Below are 9,833 nucleotides of genomic sequence, written 5' to 3' on the forward strand. Positions count from 1 at the left end.
GCTGGCCCTGTATAATGTATAGTTAAAAGGACAGTTTAATGTTAAATACAGTGTAGTTAAGCTGCCAGGGAAGGTATGCTGTCCCTTTAAACAGATATTAATAACAGGATAAAGAAACGGGTCTCTCCGTACAGCTGCTTATATTTGTGCGTCTCATAATGAAGGTCGTGTTTCACACCATGAGGGTTTGAAGCACAGGGTCCCTGGTCCCGACCAGCCAACAGGGCTATGGCTAAATAGATAACCCTTCCAGGGCAGATCTATAGAATCTCTTCTTTAGCTCAGGGCCAGAGCCAGATCTTGGGAATGGCATTCACACTAACACACATGCACAGAGACACATACACGGGAACTCACACGGATACACACAGAAACACATACTAACACACTCATCCAGAGAATCACACTAACACAACCAGGCACATTTACTGACTGACACACACATGCACAGAGACACACACACTAACATACATACACACACACCCGGGAACTCACACGGATACACACAGAAACACATACTAACACACTCATCCAGAGAATCACACCAACACAACCAGACAATCACACTAACACAACCAGGCACATTTACTGACTGACACACACATGCACAGAGACACACACACCCGGGAACTCACACGGATACACACAGAAACACATACTAACACACTCATCCAGAGAATCACACCAACACAACCAGACAATCACACTAGCACAACCAGGCACATTTACTGACTGACACTAACACACATGCACAGAGACACACACACACACCCGGGAACTTACACGGACACACACAGAAACACATACTAACACATTCATCCAGAGAATCACACTAACACACACAGCCAGACACTCACACTAACACAACCAGACACATTTACTCACTGACACCAACATACCGACACACACAGAAATACATACTAACACATAGAGAATGACACCAACACAACCAGGCACTCAACACTAACACACACACAGCCAGACAATCACACTAACATGCAGACACACACAAACATAAAAAAATCTACAGTGTAGTGTTTAGAATAATCTGCACACCATTTACATAATTATTAGAACATCTGTGTAAACCCACAAAGAACTGTAATGGGCAGTGGAAGTAACAGGAGTAATGGGAGTTGTGGGAGTAATGGGAGTAGGGGCTGGAGAGGGAGATTGCGTTCTGTGTCACATTGCGGTAAAGTACCCTTAGTTTTTACCGATTGGAAACATTGTAGGATATTTTGTTGATCGCCGGGTACTGGGGTTCCATCGAGGTCTCAGATACATTGGAAGGATATTGATTTTAAAACAATACCATATGTTTCTTTTTAAATGAATTGCTGGGGTTAAGAACTGTTGAAGCATAAGATACGTTTGTAATGCAGATGGTTACAGTTGGAAGCTGATGTTGCCGTTCTTTGGTGGTTTACACAGATGTACTAATAATTATTTAATTCATGTGCCTTTGGTAACTTGTTGCATATGACGTAGTCATGGCACTTTTATACATTTTCTTTTTTTGCCGTTATTGAATTCTTGCACATTAGCGTTAGCTGCCATTGAAGGTATTTAAAGAGATGGCGCTTGATTACCCTAATGATTTACCCTCCAGCTTTTGGAACAGTCACAGTCCATCCACTCCATTAATACAGGACACACGTGTTGGCAGCCATGTTTCCTCACGTTGCACGCTGTATGTTCCAGGTGGTCAAGCCAACGTATAGGACAGGCATAAAGCTTTCCTTCAATCTAAGATGAGCCCAAGGACTGATTAAGTTCTGAATCTTTACACCCGGGACACGGGCAGACTAGAAAGATTCTTATCTGTCATCAAATACTGTGTTGGTAAACATACAATTTGACAAGACCATAACTTGCTGGGGACTAAAGGGGCAACTGCCCCAGGTGCCGGAAGGTGTGGGGGCACATCTGAGCCAGCCAGTGGAAATGGCCTTGTGTATCTGACGATAAGTGATACCAGCAGAGACCCACTCTTAGCAGGGGCACTTTACATGTTGCCAGTGCCAGGGGTGAGCTCTACCTACGGCCATAGAATTCGATGACAGTTAAGAACCACGTGGCCCATCTATTCTGGCCATTTTTACTGCTGTAAAGAACCCCAACCTTATTAGGTTCTTGGTCTTGTATTATACTCAGTATAGACTGTCTACCCCACACATTAGTAAAAAAACAAATATTTCAGCCACTGCCTATATAGTAAAGCAGCAATTCAAACACTGTGTCGAAGGGGAAAGACTGGTATTGTGTAACTACACTGGAACTCCCCTCTTCCAAATGATGTGACAGGACAATGAAAATATTTTAATAAAAAAACAAACAAAAAAATTGAACATAGAAGGTTGGAGGTTTTTTTTAATGTTTAAACACGACACAATATTAAATCAAGACTTCCAGACCAGGTATGTTATTCCCTGAAAGACAAGCAGAAGTTTAGGGAAATAGTGTAGGGTGACAACTACACCACAGGATTGCTTTACATTTGCCCTCAAGGTACAAGGATGTTAAATATTAATCTTTAATTTCATGAATATCTTGCGATGCAAAACAAATCTCTGCTGTATGGAACTGCCAAGCACCTTTAGCTGTAACCCAATGTATGGCTCAGCCCAGCTCGTTAGGAAGGGGGTGCCAGCCGGACAAAAATGGCTAAAGGTCCCTTTTCCCCGTCCTAGCTTTGCTTTGCAAGGGTGCGTCTCGGGATATTTCCTTATCTCACAGATGAGTCCAGCTCAGCAAACTGAGCTCAGGGTCTGGCTTAGCCCAGTCTTGACTTGTGCCATGTTACCAGTCAGCTTGACCCCCACCACTCGCAGTAACAGATGTAGTTTTTATCAGCTTTATTTAAGGATCCAAAACACATGGGAATGTTAGGGTAAAAGTTTTAACTCAATAATGAGCCAGTGTTTATTTCATAACATATATTTCCATCAGTCTATGGCATCATACAAAGTCATTGATAAGCTGTAGCTCAAAAACCTGGAGATGCTCCTTTAGCTTTTCTCTTACGTCAGACTGCGCCCGTCTTTCCCGTACGTTCTCCTGCTGCAAAGCGGAAATTCGCAGCCGTAGCCGCTGTTCTCGACGCCTGCATGCCTCGAGCTGTCTCTGTACTTTTCCTAAAGCTTCCAGAGCAGCTTCAGCTCTCCTTTTCCACAGCAGAGCGTTCCCCACGTGGTAACTGTGTTCATTTTGAATGTAAGCACCGGGGGGCTGTGGGAGGCGCATCATATATACAGAAGGAGAAATCGGCCGAGGTGGTTCCCCTTCTTTTTCTCCGGAAGCGGCTGCTTGTGTGTCTAATGGCATCTCGGAGACCATCTCCACTCTCGCGTGAGATAACTCCAAGCTGCTGCCTGAAAGGGGGTCATTTATGACTGAGGCAACCTCCATATCTTCTAGAGTGGCCTCTGGGTGCATTTGATGGTCAACTGTGGTCGCAACAGTTCCTTCAGCTGGAGCCGTGTCAGGTGGAACATCAATGTTCTCAGGGCAGAGTCCATGAAAGTTTACAAGATCAGCCGCAGGGACACTATCATACCGCCTGTCATCAAAACAGGAGGCATCCGATGGTTCTGCATTTTCCATCACGGAGGTGTCACTAGTTAGTGGAACAAAGCTATAAGACCAAAACAATAAAGATATAAAACATTAGAATTATATTATAAAGGATTAGAAAAACTATTTAACATATTTTCACAGAATTTCAATAAGAAGAAAAAAAAAAAAAAGCAGAGGACACTTCTAAGCACCTGGAAGACGACACTTGGAGCTACTCCTACGATCAGACGTCCTGGCTGTACCGCTGTGCCGGCAGTTACATTGAATTACGGCCATAGACATGTCCCACGGCGTCTTCCACGGATGAACTCGGCCCACTATAGGCAACTATTTTAATTGTAAGATTCTACTTTTTTGTTATAATTCTATAAAGTTTATCGTCTTAACTTTTGTCTCCATCCCCTTCATTTTCTTGTGAGATCCAATTCGTAACCCCTACTGGAGGGTTGATTTTGTTACTGCTGGATCCGTTGCAAGGGGTTGTCTGTGGCTACAAATTTGAGCAGAAACTGCTCTATCAAAGTAAGGGGCCATTATACCGGTATTTTTCGTATATTCTATTTCTAAAAATGACTACACTATACGTGTTTTTTCTGTTTTATTTTTTACCTCCTTGCCTGAGAGTCTGAAAATCTGAAAAAACACATTTTGGGACGTATCAAATTTTATTTCTTCACTTCTTAGGAACGGCTTTTTAAGTCTAAATTCCGACTTACTGTAAAATACACTGTTGAATATAATTGATTAATACTTAAAGACTATTTTACTGGCATTATACCACGATAAGCCCTTTAGGCTTAAAAATGTTTGGTTGTAAGTACATACCATGCACTGTTGCAAATGTCGGGTAATATAAATGATACAGGACCTGTGGTCGAGGACACTGTTTACAGTAGCATTGATACCATGTAGATTTGGCATCTCAGACAGTGATTTTATGAAGCAAAGGCAATTTCCTGTACATTTAAAATTTGCAGTAAGCAGAAGCAAAAGTCAGGGTCAGACCCCGAGTAAGGTTATTTGTGCAGGCCTGTTTAGAGTTAGACAATTGTGCGTCCATTTTTCCAGAGCTACGGCTGAAAATTCTTCATACTCTAACTAGAGATGTATAATTTCCGGAATATTTTAAAGCCATGGGAAAAAAAAGGTGTTTTTTTTTTTTTCGGAAACAAATTTACATTTTCAGAAAAATTGAAAACAAATGCAGAGTGGAGTAGCTTCACAAATGTAACATTATATTGTTACGCTGGGAACATGAAATGCAGTGTATATGAAAGTATCATGCTTGAAATAAACGTACAGCTTATTCAGTAAATAATAAACTAAATTTGCTTTTTAAAACTTTATTTTTTTGTTGCAAATGGAACAACAAGGTTTGTATACGTTAAGAACATTTCAACTACACATGAGAACAGGTAACCCCCCCCCCCTTTCGCATTCACCAAAATACATGAAGAAACCATCTACACAAAAAAACAAAAGAACTTCTCTAATCTTCCTACATGAATTGGACCGGGAGAGCGATCACAATCGCCCAATCAGATTTGTACTTTGGCACCAATCGCAAATGAAAAAGTTAAGTAACTGGCATTATTTGTGCCAGTCGGATGTGGACACTTTACATAAAGCTCTTCATTTAATATAGTTTGAATGTCATAAACATATTATTTATCATTGTAAAAGAAGATATTCCACACTCCATTTAGTTTCAATTTTTCCGAAAAAAAAAAAAAAATGGCTTTGGGGAAAAAACTGAAAAAAAAAAAAATAACCTACAAATGCATCTCTAACTCAAATGTCCATTACAAAAAAGATTTTCAACATAATTATCATCCCATTCACTCTATCCCCGGTACAGCGGGCTTTATTATCTGGTAGATGCATATAGCACAGCGAGTAATAAGCTGGAATTCCGATGAGTAAATGAAAGACTGCACTTCAAGAAATATACTTGTCCAGACTCACTGTTTCCGCTTTCCTTTAGATTTTGCATTCCTTGCTTTTCTTTTCTGGGCTTCAGGTTTTGTTGCCCTTCGAAGTTTTGTTGAAGGCAAAAATATCGTTGGAACAGCATCTTCCTTCAGACGATGGTAACCACTATGAAACATATTAAAACAAAACAAAAAAAAGTTTTGTAATATGTGTTTATGGTTAAAAGGAAGAACTATTATTATCCAAGGCATACAGTGATACTAACCTCATTCCAACAGCTTCAAAACAGCTTTTTTCGAAGTGATTGGAACAGAAGTAGACGTAATCTGAAGATGGATCCCAAAGACCATTCCCACTGGGGTCTGTCCTCTGGCAGTTTGCAATCCAGAGGTTCCGACGAGGATCATCTTTCCTTGGCAGCCTTTAAGTAAAAGAATGTCCTCGATTAGATTTTGGGGGGTTTTTTAATACATACTTTACAATGTTATATCCCTAATCTGAATAATGAATAGCAGGATAATAATACGGCAGGTAAACAAAAATATGAATGATACATTGATTGATTGATTGTGAACCCTTGGTTTAAGCAAGGGTGTATCTGATGGACTAAAATAAAGTATCATAATCTTGTTAAAAATAGACTGATTATGCAACAGTGTTTCTAAAGTAGTGTAATGTTCATCCATAGCCTATCTCCAGCTCCCACTGACTGGCGCACTACGTCAAGCCAGCAGTCTAGCGGATTAACCTAATTACAATGAACACCATTTTTTCAGATGGTAAAAGTGTCGTCCTGTTTTTCTCAGCTGTTAACTGCGTGCGACTTTTTCTGAGATCTATTTTAATAATTCTCTGTCTGCATTTATGCATCTCACAGAATTTCCAATTTCCTGTTTCTTTAGACCGAACTTGTGATCTCTCTCAATGTGGAAGAAACACTATTCAATAAATTCACAGTCACTGGCCATGTACAAGCACGCCAAATGTTAATGTCCCCTAGTCTGCCTCATCATCAACATGCAGCTACTATGGTGTCAAATTAAGTTTACAGGCCCATTCCTCCGTAATGCCCCATAAATAATAACACAACAAAAATATTCTAACAGCAGCAGGGTGCACCACGAAAACATGAACCTAACCTGTGGAAGGAAATGTTGTTGCTTCTCGTTTGTCTTGAGTCTCTGGTAGTGCAGCCAAGGGCAGAACAGTGCCGAGGCATCTAAAATTCAAAGGCAAGAGTTATTCACCTACGTAATTATAGGCTTACAATAACATTTCTTAAACACAACACTTACAAGCATATATCTGCCGAGCTCTTTCAACTGATTTTATATTTTTATAAATTTGCAACTTGGGTGTAAATGGATGAAAAACAAGAAAATGTGCGCGCACTACGAGTTGGGATGAAAGCTTTGTTTCATACTGAAGATTAAAGGGACACCCAAGCGATCATATAACTTTAACGTATATGATAGCTGCCTGGCCCCTTTACATTTTTATGGTATTCTGCAAAATCTCAATGATGACACGTCCACTTGTATGTAATATGCACAAACACATTCCTGACCCAATACCACTATTTTGGCTTGTCAACAAAAATGGTGCATTTCTATAAATCTTAAATCGAGTTCTATTACCTTCGAACAGGCAGGTGGGGAAAAAATAGCAGGCACGGCAGTGTCTCTCAGTCGGACAGTTTGTCCCGTCCGATCAAACTGCTTATCATGAAAATGTTGGGAGCAAAGCGAGCTGTGAACCGAGGGAGTCCACTCGCTTCCAGTAGCTGCATGCGAAAGGGAAACAGCAGTCACCCAGAGCTGCCTCCGACCTTCTTCCTTTGGAAACCTAGACAACAAAGATCAGCCATGTTTTAAAAAAAGTAACCCGCATCAGTATGATTACAGATCTGGTTTTATTTATTCACGTAACACAAATAATCAGCTCACTGTACACCACGTCGAAATACCTGTGGAATGTTATGCCTTTACGTCTGCTCAACGGGGTCTGGCGGTTGACACAATTAGCAGCCGAACATGATCGCACCATTTCGATCTTCTAAGATGTGGATCTTGACTGAAATGACAAAGACACAAAAAAAATTACACAACAGGCCCATTAGTAAAAAAAAAAACCCCAAAAATAAAACATAAATTTTAAAATATAATAAACTGTGGATAATAAAATATGATACACACTTTGATAAAATATAAAATATTACATATATATCCATAAAGTCTTTGATAGACCTGCCAGACACTGATAGCAGTTTAAATATATCTGTAAGTTCCCATGTAGCCAGCTACCGGGAAATAATTCCTCTCCCTTTATCACTGGGTACTTGGGATATTTATGATTTAATGGTTTTGTAAACCAAAAGATAACAGATCTGCTGTCCTTCAGCACCGCGTAGGCTTAGGATCCCTACCTCTTTGCCGATTCCCCGTGCACGCTAACATCTGATGGGTTGTTAACCTTTTGGGAACCTGTGAAAATTTGCTCTCAGGCAAATAAACTATGAACCAACCGAAGGGTAGGAAATACGCTATTTGGCTTTAAAATTTTATTAAGCTAAATATATATAAAATATTACAGGAAAAATAGGTAAAGCAACTGCATGAACCATGATATGTTTTTTGATACATGGGAGATCTGGCTGGCCTTGGATTAGAAACTATTTGGTTTCACAGGGCTGGAAACCTCTTACACTCCAGCTGTTGTGGACTACCACTCCCATGATGCTCAGTCGTAGTCCACCCCTGGCTGTGCCCCTCGGTTGCCCTTCCCTGTTACATCTGCCGCTACTCTTATCGATAGCTGGTGTATACATGGGCCATGTTGTGACGGGTGGGGGCACCGTTAGCCCGATACGACCCGTGATCCTGGTATGTAAACAGTCACCGTGTGGGAAAGCGCGTACTGCTACAGAATGCGAGAGCTCCCTCCCCGTGTATATAACGCAGCAATAACCGTGCACTGTACCTGGCCGGTGGGTACACACAAACAGCCCCAACCCTCAGAGCCAGGGGCTCATCTCTCTCCACAAAATCCCATCCTCACTCCGTAAACTTCTCGTCTATCAAACTCATACAGAACGTCCCATTTCCCGTCTAGCGCAGCGTCACTGGGGACCACTGCCACCTGCCGGCGGGAGGACTGCACACATCAGGCAGGGGCAATCGAGGTTGCTCTCTGAGATCGATTATACAGGCATACAGGTTCAGTGGCTGTAAGAATCAGGTGAGCTGTCGGGGTGGTTTTCAGTCTGACATTAAAGGCGCGAGTTTGTTCTTGTCTTCAGCAGACTGATCTATGCTAAAGACTCTTAGGGACCCTCCACCCCACCCCCCCTTTACATAATGTAGAACATCTGGCTGTCTAGCTGCCAATATCATGGTGGTTTAATGCTTAACCAGCCACTAGGGGTGAATACCATGGGTATGGGTGAAAATTACAATGTCTGCGCATGCACCGATGTCACTTGGTACCGGCTGTGAAAGTAAACAGGCAGCATTTCCATGAACGTGTGGCAAAAGTCAGTAACAACACAGTAAAAGAAAAGTAACTTTGGCTAAAAAGAAGTCGGCGGTAGTCCCCGGGCACATTTGTCCCTAAACAGCATCATAATGGTAGACCGGGTTACTGAGCACGGTTACCCGCTAAATAAAAAATCTCAGATACTACATACACCTGCAAACAGCGCCAAAATCTGTTCCCTTTCAGGGACTAGCACTGGCTTCTATTTTTTAGCCAAGGTTACTGCTCTTTCCCTGTGCAATTACTGGCTGTTATTATTATTCGCCACACATTCACCTCTGAAGGCGAAACGCGTCAGATGACTTGTGAGCCGGTGGAACGCAGTGCTGCTTTTAAAGTTATTTTTTTAATAGTATTTGTAAATTATTTCAACTGTACGTTAATTGTATTGTATTTGCGTTTGTCTCTTTCTCACCATCACGGGACATTGTTCACTGATAGCAGATGGCTGCGGTTCTTATCCTTTGTTCAATCTTTCTCCTTCTTCCTGGCGCTGGCTTATACCGGATTTCTTATGACATCACTTTAAATAGTCAATTATTTCCACTGTCTATCATTGAAACAGCGCTACGCAATCAGCTGGCGCTATATAAATGTTATGTAATGATTAACCTTTCTGTGACTTGTATGTGTGTTCTGAAGAATTTCTGATGTGGTCACCCTACTACTAAGGTGTCAAACCTCATCAGATCCTGGGCAGTAAATAAAGCAATGTCACCCAAAACCAATAATATGTGGTGCAGCTGACATACTGCTGGTACTGGTCCTTTCTCTAGAGGTCCTGGTCA

General features: G+C 41.4%; 1 protein-coding gene across 1 annotated transcript; it reads right to left on the reverse strand.

Annotated features, from left to right (window-relative positions):
• Positions 1-2,961: 2,961 nt before the first annotated feature.
• Positions 2,962-7,557, reverse strand: LOC149278316 (THAP domain-containing protein 7-like). Its single transcript, XM_089502091.1, has 6 exons — positions 7,478-7,557; positions 7,149-7,356; positions 6,651-6,730; positions 5,777-5,932; positions 5,545-5,676; positions 2,962-3,637 (listed from the first exon to the last, which is right to left on the reverse strand). Exons 1-6 carry the CDS (start codon positions 7,555-7,557, stop codon positions 2,962-2,964), a joined length of 1,332 nt encoding a protein of 443 aa, XP_089358217.1.
• Between the last annotated feature and the right edge of the window lie 2,276 nt (positions 7,558-9,833).

This window comes from Sceloporus occidentalis, unplaced genomic scaffold (assembly GCF_023333645.1).
Source record: "Sceloporus occidentalis isolate IW3139 unplaced genomic scaffold, rSceOcc1.0.p SCAF_193, whole genome shotgun sequence".
In the NCBI taxonomy this organism is placed as follows: domain Eukaryota; kingdom Metazoa; phylum Chordata; class Lepidosauria; order Squamata; family Phrynosomatidae; genus Sceloporus; species Sceloporus occidentalis.

What these genes read in the sequence shown, in the direction of transcription:
- LOC149278316 (XM_089502091.1), bottom strand. Translation starts at nt 7,557, where the DNA reads ATGGTGCGATCATGTTCGGCTGCTAATTGTGTCAACCGCCAGACCCCG. An exon ending in AACAACATTTCCTTCCACAG is followed by an intron (nt 5,933 to 6,650) that starts GTTAGGTTCATG and finishes TTTTACTTAAAG; the next exon opens with GCTGCCAAGGAAAGATGATC. An exon ending in TCTAAAGGAAAGCGGAAACA is followed by an intron (nt 3,638 to 5,544) that starts GTGAGTCTGGAC and finishes TTGGTCTTATAG; the next exon opens with CTTTGTTCCACTAACTAGTG.